The sequence below is a fragment of the Prinia subflava genome, chromosome 1 (genome assembly GCF_021018805.1).
Source record: "Prinia subflava isolate CZ2003 ecotype Zambia chromosome 1, Cam_Psub_1.2, whole genome shotgun sequence".
NCBI classification, from domain to species: domain Eukaryota; kingdom Metazoa; phylum Chordata; class Aves; order Passeriformes; family Cisticolidae; genus Prinia; species Prinia subflava.
In genome coordinates, this window is record NC_086247.1 from 70,367,182 (window position 1) to 70,382,588 (window position 15,407).

The 15,407-nt window shown below is 41.3% G+C and overlaps 1 protein-coding gene across 2 annotated transcripts in view; it reads right to left on the reverse strand.

Moving 5' to 3' along the window:
• Positions 1–5,923: 5,923 nt before the first annotated feature.
• Positions 5,924–15,407, reverse strand: part of VWC2 (von Willebrand factor C domain containing 2) — a 54,817-nt gene continuing 45,333 nt past the window's right edge. For both annotated transcript variants that reach the window (XM_063399433.1, XM_063399444.1), the window contains exon 4: positions 5,924–6,409. In XM_063399433.1, the coding sequence (XP_063255503.1) occupies positions 6,258–6,409 (152 nt within the window). In that variant the 3' untranslated portion in view covers positions 5,924–6,257. The remainder of the gene's footprint in view (positions 6,410–15,407) is intronic.

Consider the following 15,407-nt stretch of genomic DNA (forward strand, 5'->3'; position numbering starts at 1 on the left):
TGAAGGGTACCAAACTGAAAACCGTACATTTGAAAATAACTATAAAACATACATAACTAAGGCACTTGAAAGAAAATGGAAAACAAACATTATTAGAATTCCACAAAATTACACTGTTAAGTGATCAAACTTTAGAACAAAGGCATAACTAGCAGAATATAAAAAAAAATACTGCCTTTTATGAAATGCCACTTGAAAATAAATAGCTGGGAAAGAACCTTACAAAAGGTTTGGCAGTTAAGAAATTGAAGTTTCTTTTACTGTAACCCTTAGAATGACTAAAGGTCACTGATTCCTTATTCTCTTGAGGTAACCAGAATTGAATAAACCACTGAATTGTTACATTAGGTAGAAGCACTGCATGTCTGTGTTATCTCCATGATTTCTCACTCACAACAACACTAAATTAGTCAGCATTCATTTGAATTAGCAGTGGCTAACGAGAGAGCATAATACACAGTATTGCTTTTGTGAAAATAGAGTCTTTGGTTTTGTTAAACAAAACTAACAAGTACTACACACATGGACCTTACTGAGGTATGGATAGCAAATTAATTTGAGAATTACCCTCTGAAATGGATGCAGCTATTTAAGGTAATAGCCATTTAGGTTCAGCAGCACTTCTACATTTTTATACTTTGACTTCCTTTATATCAGAAATGGAAAGCTCTGGTTGGCAGATGATTTAATCAGTTAAAGGCATTTATAGATTTGCATTCATACTTGGAGGGAGAATAATAAAGCTGATGTATTTTTCCCTGGGGTATTATACACACCAGAATATTGAATTTTTTCTCCGTGCTTGCATTTATGGATTTTGGCAGAGTATAGAAATTGTGGGATTTGGTCCTCCTGACAGGTGAAATTCACTTTATTTCACAAAGTTTGCACACTCTTTGGAACTTACTAGGAAAAGCAAAGTAAATTATTATAAAAGGTTTGTCTTTAATTCTGCCTACTGTGAACAAAGGCACTTTACACTAGGATTTGTGAATTTTCTCTCATTCACTGACTGTAGTCAAGTACAGAGATGTTGTTACTTCTACCTGTGGAAGAAATCCTGATCTCAGTTAACAGTAGTAACCTGGGATTATGAAATACTCTTGTTTTATGCTGATTTAGCCAAGAAAATATTTTTTCTATTACTGATAGTTTAATATTCCATATCATTATTTCCACTTCTCTGTAACTAGTGAGTGACACACTAGTTTGGAGTTTTTCTGTACCTATTTTACAGGCATACCAAATAAACAAATAAAGGAAGAAATAAATAAATAAATAAATAAATAAAGTAAGAAAGTACTAGATTGTGTTTATTTTTTGTCTGATATGGAAGTTGTTTAATGTGACATTTTAAGAGACTGAAAATTTTCATTTTCATTGTGGTTAAGCCTAAATATATTTTCAAAGGAAAGAGGATTCTGGGAAGGAGCAGCAGTCATCTCAAAATTGAACAAATTATGCACTTTCTAAAGTAGTACTTACTTTAACCAAAAAGTGATGAAAAACTTGAATTCTTGGATAGTCAGGAAAATAGTCTGTGATATTCAGTTCAATGCTGTCTTCCCAGTTTGAGTTTGGTTTTTAATGCAGCAGGAAGTTGTATTTTTGCAGAGAGAAAACCCATGTTAACACAGACTATGAAGAAAACTCATTTCCTGATAAGGAGACTAAATGGAGCATTTAATTGGATTACATTAGATTCTTAAATAATGTGTGCTTTAAAAGCCTCCTGTGTATCATGGAGCTATGATAACTGAGGTATTAAAGTTACTGTCAAAAGTAACATGAAATACTTTACAAGCACAGCTGTACAGTTCCCCATATGTTTTCCAAAGTGAGGGAACAATTAATCATATCCTTTTCTTTCTTGTATGTTTTAAAGACTTTATTTCAATGTCATTAGAACCTGGTTATTAATTTTGCACCTTGGGAGTTAATCCCATCCAATATTTTGCTGAATGCAAATTCAGCTACAGCAGGCTGCTCAGGGCCATGCCCAGTTGGACTTTGGCCTTCCTCAAAGATGGAGACTCCAAAACATCTCTGGGCAGCATCCTCCAGTATTCATTCCCCTTTACTGTATGATTTTTTTTCATTGCCAACTAGAATTTCCTGTATTGCAACTTGTGCCCAAATACTCGTCTCATTTACTTTTCTTATCATGTTCTTTGAAAATTATGTTTTTCTTTTTTTTGTACATTCCTATTGTAATGTTCAGCTCATCTGTCTCTCATATTTCCTTTTTCCCCTTTTGCCTTTTAAATCTCACATAATATTTAGGTGAATATCAGCTCTTCCATTTTTGTGGCTTAAATGAGTAGTATAGAGAATCCTACTGCACACTAACCGTGCAATTTTGTAATTACCTGAAACCATCTAGAATGTAATCTCTTCAGGCACCTGCTTACACAGGTTGGAAGACAAATTCATGTATAATGTACTCCTACAGAAATGGATTGTCTTGATTTCAACTGGGAAATAAGCAGAAGCAAGTGAAGCAGAAGCAGAAATCCCATATTCATGCCAGTGCAGCTACACAAGAACATCTGAGAAGAATATTCATTATCCAAGAAACAGACCTTCAAATATAAAATTATTCATGAGTTATCAGTGTGTCTGGAAATACAGCTTTAATAGACACAACCCACCTGCAAAGCTGAAGAACTCTTCATGTGCAGGATGCATAATCCTGTTTGCACTGAAGTAAAAAACCAGCTGAATATCTAGGCTTCAGTAGGAAAGACAATAGTCTCTGGAGTTTAGCTCACTGGAAATGATGGAGATGGCTTTTCTCTGATATTTTAATGTTACATATGAACAGGTATGTTACACAACCAAAGCTTAACATTTAGATAAGTACACGTGGCCACCACAGCAGTTCTGGGGCTGGTTTTTATTGCTTTGAGATTAAATTAGTTTAAAGGCAAATGGTTCCCAAATGCATTCCATAATGGCTAACTTGAAATATTTTACTTTCCCTATTTTCACTATCAACCCCAGTAATAACAAAATTTTAAGCCTGTGTGAAGTGACATTACACATCAGGCTGCAAATCTCAGCCCCCCAACTCTGCTGCCAAAGGCGCACGTGCTGCTTGGTGCAGTCACCGGCTGGAGTCTGGCTTTTGGGGTCTTTTGGTGTGTTTGCCTCTGTGCCTGTGTGGGGCTGCTGGCGGAATCACCACATGCTGGGATGGAGTTACTCTCCATGACAGGCAGTAGGGTGCTGTGGTTTACACGAGTGACCAAGGCAATGCTGAAACACAGGAGTGTTTTGGCTGTTGCTGAACAGGGTGTGCACAGTGCCAAGGTCTCTGCTCCTCACTCAGCCCCTGCGAGTAGAACGGGCTGCGTAAGAGCCTGGGAGGGCTCACTACCAGCAGGTGACCTGAACTAAGCAAGCAAAGAGAAGTTCCATGTCATACAGTGCTCTGCTCAGCAGTACAATGGAAAGGAGCAAGGCTGAGGTAAAACTGGCAATCTTTTGCTCAGGAACTGGCTGTCCATTAGCCTGCCCATGGGAGGTGGTGAGTGATGGCCATTGCCACACTTTTGTTTCTTCTTTCAGCTCTCCCTTATCTCTTTATGGAATTATTTCCACCTTGACCCGTGAGTTCTCTTGCTTTTACTCTTCCTTTCTTTTCCCCCATTCCACCTGGCTGGGCAGTTGGGGACTGAGTGGCTGTGTGGTGCTTAGCTCCCTACTGGGGTTATCCCACAGCACACTGTGTGCCAGCTGGGCATAACTGGTGAGACCTGCCCAGAAAGAGTCACTCAGCCCATTTCCCCATCTCAGGGATAACTGAAGAGCTCTCACGTGGTAATACTACAGGCCAAAGCTGGATGTGGTCAGTGATCTAAGCATAAAGAAGGTCAAAAACTCAGTGTAACTTCTACATAACTCCATAAAAAGAAAAAAAAAAACAAACCTAAAAATACCTGAACTTTGCTTCTCAAAAAAAAAAAAAAAAAAAAAAAGTATCTCAAAATATAATCTCTTTAAGAAATCACTCATAGTGCTGGATGTCAAGATGAACATGCCTGTGAAGTTCCACATGCAATTGAAAGGACCATCCTACTACTACAGTAAAAATTACATTAATATGTTAGTGACAGGACTGAAAGAAAAATATTTTTGAAAAAATGTGCAATAGAAAATATTCATAAAAGCTATACTAGAAACAAACCTTTTAACTTTGTACTCTCTACTTCACCAAAGAGAACTGCCTAGAAGAACAGAAATTTGCCTAGCAAATGGTGTATAAGGCTTATCAAGAACCTTCAGTGAAGGAGAAGCAAAGTGTGAGTAGCCTGAGGTGAGATTTTCAAAAACGTGCTCATTACGGCCATACATTGAAAGACACAAACAGAGTTTCTCACAGTTCACTGAAAATACTTGTGTCTCTTAGAGCCACCAAGCAGCCAACTTGGAAAGGCAACCCCACACTGAGTTGCAGGTTCATGTTCTCTGCATATGTTTCATGGCTGTCTCTGTCTCCTACAGGGGTACTTCCTCTTGTCTGGAGAAGTGATGCATGGAAGACCACTGGCACTCATGGCACTCTCTCAGAGCTTTGCAGGCACTTGATTTCAGCAAGCAGAATCCCACAAGGCCACGAGGCATGGCTCCGACTGACTGAGGAGCTATCTGTCATGTGTCTACTGATTCTTACGGAATGGATTGGTGTACTTTGTCGCATGTCTTACACAAAACAGACATCCTTCACTCCCCAATAACTCTCAGTGATAGGAACATGCTCAAAATAAGGACATCAGGTAATAACTGGGATCCACTGAAGTCACTGGCAAAAGTCCCTTAGTGTTCAGAAGAGCAGAAAATCATACTTTGTATGGATGCAAAGCTGGTAACCAGGTTACACCATGGGAGAAATTAGCAAAGGGTAAGTAGTAATTTAAGGAATAGTCTTCTGGTTTCACATATTGATTCATCAAACCTTCCCTCCAGCGAAAGCTTAAAGATAAATCCCTGTTTCTTGAGCCATTGCCTTAACAGGTATCCAAAGCAGACATATTATTGGATTTGGTGACAAACTAAACTAAAACTGAAATGAATTTAAGCAAAAGTTGTTGGTGGCTGAAGCAGGGATATGTAATTGAACTCCATGCAGTCAGGGTCAGATCATGTGCAAGAAATCCTCTGATGGATTCAAAGATGGAGTTTTAAACCTTTTGCTTCAATACAGAGTCACAGATCCTGTACACACTGCCAAACAAAATGCTGAACCAGGTTCCAACAAGGTGGCAAGAGCAGGGTCTAGGGAATGGTGCAGATACTAAGCAGCTCTCCTACCCACAACTTAGCAATGTGGAGCCACATCAGTGAAGGCTTGTTTGGCTGCTATAGCCCTTCCAAACTGCATTTCTCTGTATCCATTATGCATCACATGCATGATGCTCTGTGGTTACTTACCATCACTTCCACCAGCGTGGTGATGCTGTGTTATGTCACGGAGATATTTGTCCTGCTGATAAATTTTATGCCTTAAATTAATGTTAAGAATTTAATTAATCTGAATAAATTTTTATAGCAGCAGCTATGAGAGATCAGTTTTGTATTACTTAGTGCTCCAAGTTATCTTGGCTGTGGAGCAGGAGACAGGAGCACAAGTATAACTATGACACAGAGCTGACCCACCTCTACATTACAGCTTATTTATATTCATAAATGAACACATGTTCTCTGAAAGCCTGTTCTTCTCTTTTTTCCAAAATTGAGAATGTCAAAGTTTTGTCATGTGCTATCTCTTGCCTGCCCCAATAAACTCAAAATACGCAACAGCAAAAAAACCCCAACCCCAAAACAAAACCAAAAAACACACATGAAAACGCTCATATAGTGAAACTGGAACAGAAATGCAATGTTTTAGCCATGGTGTATGTATACAAGAGGAGAGGCAATGATGCAGTACTTCAATCTGTATTGTCTATATAAAACATTTATTTTTAAGCTCTATAATGGTATTATAGAAATACATAGAATATTTTATAGTGTATTTTAGTGTACTCACTGTGAAAATAACACATTTAAGACAGGTATTCTTATGTCCAAATGTTTTAAATATATGCACTTCTTTGCCTTGCAGTATTATGTTACTTTGCAAAACAAAATATCAGTATTTTATTCCTTTCTCCTTGCCAGAATCTTCTCATCCGGATTTCCCTGGTCATCTCAGGCGCTCACTGCTGTGGGATCTTTTATAAAAACCACGAAAAGTCCGTAGATTTGTAGATTTCCTATATTTGCTTGCATTCATGTCTCGTGCACATGGCTTGCCGTTCAATCCTCCAGGTGCCCTCTTCGTAAGTGCAGTGACATATAGTGCATTCATCAGTTTTCACCTCCCGGCCTGCTGGGATGACAAGGGTCTCTGCAAAGCAGTTCGGGCCTGAAAGAAGGACAGAGTTCATTATGTGACATCAACAGCTCACTGAAATCCAGCCTAGCAAGGTCCTAGACCTGGGCATGGAAAACCTCCTGCACAGGGAGTAACTCTGGGCATCAAACAAACACGGGCATCATGCACAAGGCATGGAAGCAGCAAAGAGCGCAAGGACCCTGCGTGGCTGGATGTTTCTGATACAGACTGCCCTGCCCTCGGTGCAGGAAGGTGCAATAAAACCTTTCTGTGCAACATGCAACTGTGACAGAGACCTGGGCACACCCTGACGGTGCAGATGAACACAGACTGAAGCTAGAGAAAATGCCAGCTGTTGGTAATTCAACAGTCATACTGTAAGCTACTAGAGAGTCGCTTATACATTTTATTACTTTTTTCCCACTGGAAGCAAACATTTTAGTTTCTGTAGTAATCATAATATCACATTAGTTTATCTTCCCTTTCATGAGAAAATAGTCTATTTCCAGCAGAGTGGAATAGCTTCAGCCTCTTCTGAATGAGGACACTTTTCCTGTATAAAATGAAATATTCCATTTTATGTAAGTCAGTAAGTCTACAAACACCTCTTTTCATAGTAGACTGAAATAACTTCATTTCCTATGATGAGGCAGGAGAAAAACCCACTGGCAAAAGGTTCAGAAGACCAATCTGGTGCTTTCAAAAAGCAGAAGGCTGTGAGGGCTGTATTATCTATATTTCTGTCAAAAAGGAAGCCTATTTCTGCCCTGAAAATCCACATGCACTCGCAGAGCAGCATTAAACCCCCAACCATGTATCTATCCGTTGTCATGTCCCCAGTGGAACTCGGCCCTTCCGCTCAATGTGCACTCTCAGCAGCTGCTCAGGCACAGCCTGCCCACTTCACAGCACTTTGGCACCACTGTTACTGGGGCAGGATTGGTAGGAAGGGCCAGGATACACTGATCTGGTACTGCTGAAATTCTTAAAGGCTATGGATGCACAAAACACTTGTTGAGTGCCAGCTTGTTTGCCATACAAGTAAATATATCCCAGATGGGCTAAGTCTTCCATTGCTGAGGGTTTACTCCAAGATCTGCACCAAAGAGCATGCCTTCTTTTTCTTCCCCAGAAATGCAGTCCACCTCCTGGGATGTGCATTTTAAATCACAAACCAAATTGTTCACAAATCAGTTTAAATGGTTACCTCATTGAAACAGGTTATGCCTTTGTGTGCACACAACAGCCTGAGAATTAGATGCCAAATTGACCATAAAGAAATCCTTTCCTCACTGAAGAGTTGCCTTTAGAAGAAACCTGGAACACCTGCAGAAATTTGCATCCCCAAGTTGTACTCCTTCATGCTCTGAATATTTAAGCCCATACTTTGCTTTCATAGAATCACAGACTGCAGAATCACTGAGGGTGGAAGAGAGCTCTAAGGTCACTGAGTCCAACTGTTAACCCAGCATCACCATGTTCATCATGAAACCATGTCCCCAAGTGCCACATCCACATACCTTTTGAACACTTCCAGGGATAGTGATTCCACCACTTTGCTGGGCAGCCTATTCTAATTTTGGAATTGACTGCTGACAGCCAACATGTGGCTTCTTCCACAATTTTGGGTGACTTCCTGCCCATTTGGATGCAGAAAGTGCAGTAAAATACAGCATATCTTGTCTAAAATCACCTGCTTCACTATCCTAATGCTAATGTGATACTTCTGTGTTTTCAGTCCCTCTGTCTGTCCATGAAAGCATTAGTGACCTGCCCATACTGGAAGGAGGCCTTTTGGGGTGGAAGCAATGCTCCTGGGTCCCCACTGCTCACTGGGATGTGCCCTGGGTTTCAACCAAGGTAAAGCAGAGTTAACCCTGCTGGCTGGCCTTGGTGGAACTTTGTTTAAAATATTTGAGTGTTGATCTGTGCAATTCTGTTTCTGTGAAATACAGTATTCGTCTTGCACCTAATAAAGTTTAATTCCAAAATGAGTTCACCCACACATTAGGTAAAGATATCTGAATGTTTTCCATGCTGGACTGTAACAGCTCCATGTCATACAAAGCTGTATGATATAAAGAGTTAAAATATTAAAAACAGAATCAAATTTCCATGGAGAATTTGTATGAAACCTACAAGATCACTTGAAATTTAAACATTATTTAAAAGTCACCATAGGAAAAAGTGATGTCAATCCCCTGTACAGGATTTATTTTATTCCTGGAAAAGCAAATGTTATAGGTTATACTTGGTTATAAAAACCAACTGGGGAATGAAGTAAAAAGGGTGTAACACACATAATATAATTGACTCGGATTCAGAATGTAAATGCCTCAAGTCACAATGAGCAACACTTTAATGTCATGTGTGATGAGTCATTTTTACACCACAAAGTTATTTAATGTAAAGATTCAACAAATTAGACTTCAACTGTTAAACTATTTTATATGGGGCTAAGTCATTGCTTTGGTAAATCTCCAGAAGAGCAATAACCATCTACCTGAGAAAGGGACCAGAAAAAATAAATGCAGCAACAAATGCTGTTTTAGTACCATAGAACTTTTCCTTAAAAATTGCCCATTTTCTGTTCTGCATTTGCACCCACCATTACTGTAAGTGCAAATCTTACATCGCACTTAAGCTGACAACAGTCAGCTGGCATCCTTGCCCTCACCTTTTTCTCTGCAATATCACTCACAACATTGAGGGTAATGTTACAGAAAAGGTCATGAATGAAAAGGCTGCACTGAGTGGATTACTGCAACATCATGCACATAAATGTCAGTGCAATATAGTGTCCAAACAAGGGAAAATAATTCCACAACTCCCCTATTATTATTTCTCCAAACTCTCAGACTTCTAGGGAAAAGTAACTCTGAGCTTCACCCCAAACCCTCATTCAATTTTGAAGCTGTATGAGCTTGTCTTGGCTCTTGGTGTCCTGTGGCTCCCTTCCCACCAAACAGGGAATGCTCATCCCTTTCCTCTTCCTCTGAGGAGCAGACAGAACACAGACTTACATGGACTGATGAGACCAGCCCGCAGTGATGTATATGTGGGACAGCACTGGTGGGACCCTTGGTGAAGAGCTGCTCCAACTACTCCTGTGCCCTCAGCAGCCTTCCCTGGCCCCTGCCCATCAGAAAATCACAGAATATTCAAAGTTGGAAGAGACCCACAAGGATCATCAAGTCCAGTTGGAGGGACAGTGATGATGAAGCCTCTGATAATGACTCTCTGCCTACCTAAAAGGACAGTAGGGAAAAATGAGGAACTGAAGATTTTGAAGAGAGTGGGAAGGCCAGGAGGCACAGAGGGACACAAAGGCTGGTTTTAAAAGCTTAAGAGTGCCTTTTCCTCAGTCTCCCTTTGAGGAGGGAGGTCCTCCACAATCAGAGTGGATGAGCTGCCTCAGTTGCAAAGGCACTTGCTGAAACTACTGCTTTATTTAAAACTGGGCAGTTTATATCGATTTAGCAAGATTTTAACAAGGTAAGCCATTTTGGAGTGTGTAAGTTTGAAAAACTACCTGACTGAGCACATGAAAAGCATTTCCAAGTAAATTGGGGCTGTTCCAACCCCACAGCAGTGGGCTTTCTCACTAGGTGCTGCTGCTGCAGGAGCAGTGAATTTGTTCTCCTTGGTCTACAAAGGAGGTTGCCTGCTTTCTGCTTTTTGCCTCTTTCTTGGCTGCACCACCACTCTGCCCAACCTCAGCACCTGGTACTGGCTCAGTGCAGCACTGGCTGGTTTGCTCTGCAGCATAAACCTCCTGGCCCCATCCCCAGCTGTGTACACTTGCATAGCACTACGGCAGTCAGTGGTGATGCACTTCTTCAGAGCAGATGAAGATCTTGCCTTATCACTCTTAAATCTGGCAGAAGATTCATTATGACATACTGTATCAATTCTGAGTGCAGCTTGATATCTACCACAATGTTGTTTGTTTTCCTAAAGTATACAACTGGTGCTGTCAGACTCCACTCAAGCCATACCATGCTGGTATCAGCACAGATTTCTTTCCCAGGGCTAGGGCACAGTTGCTGCCATTGCAGCGAAGTCTCAAAGCAGCAAGTTCAGTGCAAATCCTCATTTTTCACACTGAGCACCAGATTGGCATGCAGCTCTTGGCTTCCCTGTGTCTGAAACAGTGAATCCTAGCTTCCAAAAGCAACGTTTTTACTGCAATCCAAAGAGCTAAGAAGGCAGATCCAGGTGGTTAATTCATGGAGTGATTAAAGAGATCCTCATCTCAGAAACACTTAAAAACCATAAAAGTTTCAAAATATTATTGGGATAAATAGTGCTATTGTAATTTATTTTTTAATCATTTCACTGGTCCTGTGGAAAATTTCCAAATACTTATATGCTATGCTTCAGTGTTGACAAAGCCAAAAATCTAACTAAAATGTAAATTTTTTTATCTCGGAAGGAAACAGCTGATGCCAATTCTCAGCAGAGAATGCCCAAGCCACTCACCTACAGAAGTACCTGTAACCTTGACAACCTCAGAAGTGCATCTCTGAAACTAGTCCTCCCCTCCTTCCACAAAACCACAGCTGTATGTCACAGAGCTGTTCCTGTTTCCTCTTCCTCCTGCTCTTGCTTTTGTATGGGCAAATGTTCCAATCAGTTAAAAAATATGAGATACAGCAATTTGGTAAGTCATGATTTAATCAACTGTTTTCATCATGTGTTGAACTCAATCATGGACAAAGAAATCTGTTCAACTGCAAGTTAATGTGCTTGCCTGGCGAGTAAGTCACAGTGGATTTTTACCAATTAAAACTACAGTGACAACCTCTGTAGTACAACACTTTGGTGTAAGACTGCTTTGGACTCTGGTTTGTACTAAACTTCCTCACAGCTGCCTCTCTAACTCCTTGCAGCAGTCAAACAGGCCACTTCCAAGGCACCTGACAGCAGTCCTATCTGCCCTGACAGTTTTCTGGTATTCACCACTAGCATTATTCATTCTGGCATCATTCATATGGTATTAGTGCACTTCATAAATTACATACCCTCAACATTTAGCTTACCCCCTTGGTTTTATTTATTCTTTTTAAAAAATTTTTTCATGAAGGCAGCTCCAACAGTTACAACGTGGAAAAAGAGGTCCTACACTTTGCCCTGAAGTGTTGAGAACCATGACAATATACAAGAAGGAGCAGTGCTGGGTGAGATTAGAGATCCACCTGGACCAGCAGCAGCCAGAAGGAGATGCATGGGGAAGCATACAGGGACAGAGCAAGCACACATATCCAGCTTCCAGCACTGTCTGAATTGGAGATTTGGTAAATGGGTCCTCCTTGCTGAGTTAGTGGAGTTAATGGATGGAGTTAAAAGGTTACTTCATGATTAACCTCTCCAACATCTTGCTGAACTCAGATAAACAGAATTTGATTGCAAGGAGGTCCACAGCTATTGTGCACAGGATAGAACAATTTTCTTTTGTTGTCCGCCCACCCTTCTTCACAGTGGAAGAAGTGGTAACAACTGTCTCCATCTCTGTCATGCTGTTCATGATCTTACTGGCCTGTATCATGCTTCCCTTCCATGCCATTACCTCACCTGCAGGTTGAGGAGGCCAGTTCTGCACCCTCACTGTCCGTGCTGACCTCCCCAGGCCTCCCCCAGTTCCACTACCTCTTTTTGGAGCTGTGAGGATCAGACCTGTGTACCACACACAAATTGCATAAACAGCACAGTGATGTTTCCTGTTTTCCTCCTACTTCCTGAGATTTGCCTTTCTGTTGTGAACACTGATGAAAAAGTTGAGCTGACGTTTTCATTACACTTACGAATTCTCCATCAGAGAGAAATCTTACAGAAACAAATGTATCACTGCACTCAAGTAAAATCTGCCACTGCCTGTGTTATGTAAAAGTTTTGCTGGCCAGAAATGCTACTTGACAGTCTTCCATGTACAGCAAGAGTGTTTTTGTTGCTCTGTAATTTCAGGAACATGCTGGAGAAAGTGAAGCCTTCCCTCCCATCTCTCAGATCTTTCCTCTTTCTGAAGTTTCAAGACTTTCTTCACTGCAGATGCCAGGGAGACTAATGAAACACTGAGCTGGGAAGTGTAGCCAACCACCTGCCTGCATTTCCAGCTGTCTGCTGCTGCAGATGACCTGCAATGCCACAATACAAAGCCAAGGATGCTTTGGAAGTTACGCTGGGGAGCTAGGACAACTGAGGACCAAACCACAGACAGATGCTGGCTGTGCCTGCCTCCCAGTGCACAGGGACACAAAGTTCTTTCTCACCTGTTTAGATATTTGAGATGGGTTTGTGCTAATGTGGCATGATGAGACATTAAAATAAGGCTGCCATGCCACGTAGTACCACAACAGAAAGATTTCTGAGACATGGGCATTATCTCCCTCATCCTTCTTAAATCTAATCACTTTCTCCAGAGATGGTATCAGTACCTACTTTGTGTCCTTCCAGTCTCTAATTTCTTCTAAGGGGTCTGTATCTCCCTGACTTGATTTTGTTTCCCTCTCACGTGGATGTGTGTGTATATATAAAATACATCTATCTCCTGTGAAATGTCAGCTCAGAAGATAAAGCACGAAAAGCAGCTGGCAAAAGGAGTCTGAGACCAGGACTACAGCAGACTCTCATTCTCCCACATAAATAAGTTCATCACCTCTGCTACTGTCATGATTCTGACTTCTCCCCATCCATCAAAATCTTTTACTTTCCTCAGTATCTTTGGACACAACTGAACCAAGACCAAAAGAGAGTTTTCAATTACAGAAGAAGGATTCAGGTAAACCCAATCTTAAAAGCAATTTGAGACCTTGAAAAATCATGTACTATTTCCATTGTTTATCAATGCTTTAAGATAGCCAGAGAACCATGGCAGATATCCTAAGACTTCCTGTAAATGTATGTATATATATGTATAACAAGGAAAAGCAAAATAAAAGTATATCCCTTTTGTGATATTTCCTATCTGCTACGGCAAGTAACAAAAAAAAGTGGGTGAAATATGCAATCTTTCATGAAAGCATCATTTTTTTCTCATGTTAGACAGAGCTTTGGTGATTTTAAGAAAAACAAACCCCTCTCCTTCTACTGGGGCCATATTTTGTTAGATGCATAGGGGAATGACAGATTGGAAGAAACAATTTAAAATAACATTTTGCCAACTAATTTAGAAGAATGCGTATAGCAGTGTCTGCTGTGAGTGGACAGATAGAAGAGAGCCCAAGGAAGCTCTTCTGTAACTAAACAGGGTGACCATGTCATCAGCGGCACTGCTGTGACAAAGTGGGTATCCAAGCTCTGGCACTTGCTGTAGCCTACATGTGCCTCTGTGTGTGTGTATGCTTTAATCCAGAACATAAACCAGCTATAATCCACTTAAGAGCTGGCTTTTAATGTTCTGCTGATGAGACTCGCAGGCCCTGTTTATGACCACGTTCTGTTGTTTTACTTTTTCATCTATCACTTGTGACAGCACTATTGAGGAATGTTTTATTCTGGCTCCAGTTCTAGAAATTGCAGCGGTGTCCAAAAAGGCCCACAGAACATGAAACAATTCCACCACAGCCACTGGACTGATCCTTCTCACCAATACTTCTTCCCAGCTCTGATTCTCCATCACCTTGCACTTGGTGGTGATCTTAGAATCCCTGGAATGACAATGTCAAATACTACCGAAACCACTGAAAAGGCCAACAGTACCACTACCAAAAAGGGCTGCAGAGTTTTGCACAGATAGAAATGGTTTGCATCAAGGGAACAGTGTGCAACCTGCCACTGCTGCTGTCTCCTTAGATTTTCAGGTATATCCAGTGAGCAGCCCTTCAGATATCTGCTTTTTATGAACTGCATACAAAGAAGCAAAGGAGCATCGAACACAACACAATCCAATACCACATGAGCCAAACAGAAAGCCTTGCAGCATAAAAGGGCCCAATTAAACATGAGGCTTGACTGCCATAAAAATAAACTGCATCAAACAACTTCCTTTATCAGACAAAATACAGAAAGACTCAAATAGGCTACTTAAAATTATTTTCAAAGGTTCTGACTTGTAAAAGGACATTGTATTCCACTCAGAAACAGCATCAATTAGACATGAGCTGAACATTGTGGGTATCTCACAGAAAATTACATAAACACTTAGAAGCCAGCAAGCTGTGCATTGATTTCAGGCTCAGCTTTCTTGCAGGTCTGCCACAGCCCAGACGATCAGGAAATTAAAGACATCAGGCATGAATGTATGGAGAAAAATCGTGTCAGATGCCTGAGATAACAAAGAATCACAGAAATGTTTATGTTGGAAAAGATCTCTATGATCATTGAGTCTATATATTAACCAAGCACTGCCAGGTTGCCAGTAAACCATGTCTCCAAGTGCCACATCCACATGCCTATTGTATGCTTTCAGGCATGGTGACTCCTCTGTTTCCCCAGGCAGCCTGCTCCAATGCTTGACCACCCTTTCTGTAAAGAATTTTTTTTTAATATCCAGTCTAAATCTCCCCTGACACAACTTGAGGCCATTTCCTCTCATTCCGTCACTTGTCACTTAGGAGAAGTGACCTGCATCTGGCTGCAATCTCCTTCCAGGTAGTTTTAGAGAGCAATACGGTCTCCCCTGAGCCTCCTTTTCCCCAGGCTAAACAGTCCCAGCTCCTCAGCTGGTCTTCATAGGACATGCACTCCCTACATCAGCTCTACTGCCCTTCTCTGGACGTGCTCCAGCACATCAATGTCCTTGTAGTGAGGGACCGGGACTGGACACAGGATTCAAGGTGTGGCCCCAGTGCCGAGCCCTGGGAACACCAGTAATGACCAGCTGCCAGCTGGATGTAACTCCATTCACCACCACTCCCTGGGTCTGGTCACCCAGCTGGTTTTTGACCAAGTGAACCAGTCCAAGCCATGAGCAGCCAATTTCTCCAGGAGAATGCTGTGGGAGAAACAAGAACCCTTGGGGTCTGGTGCGCCTTACCCTGCTTACCATCCACTGTCGCTGCCTGCTGGGCCCAGTCACACTTGCAGAAAG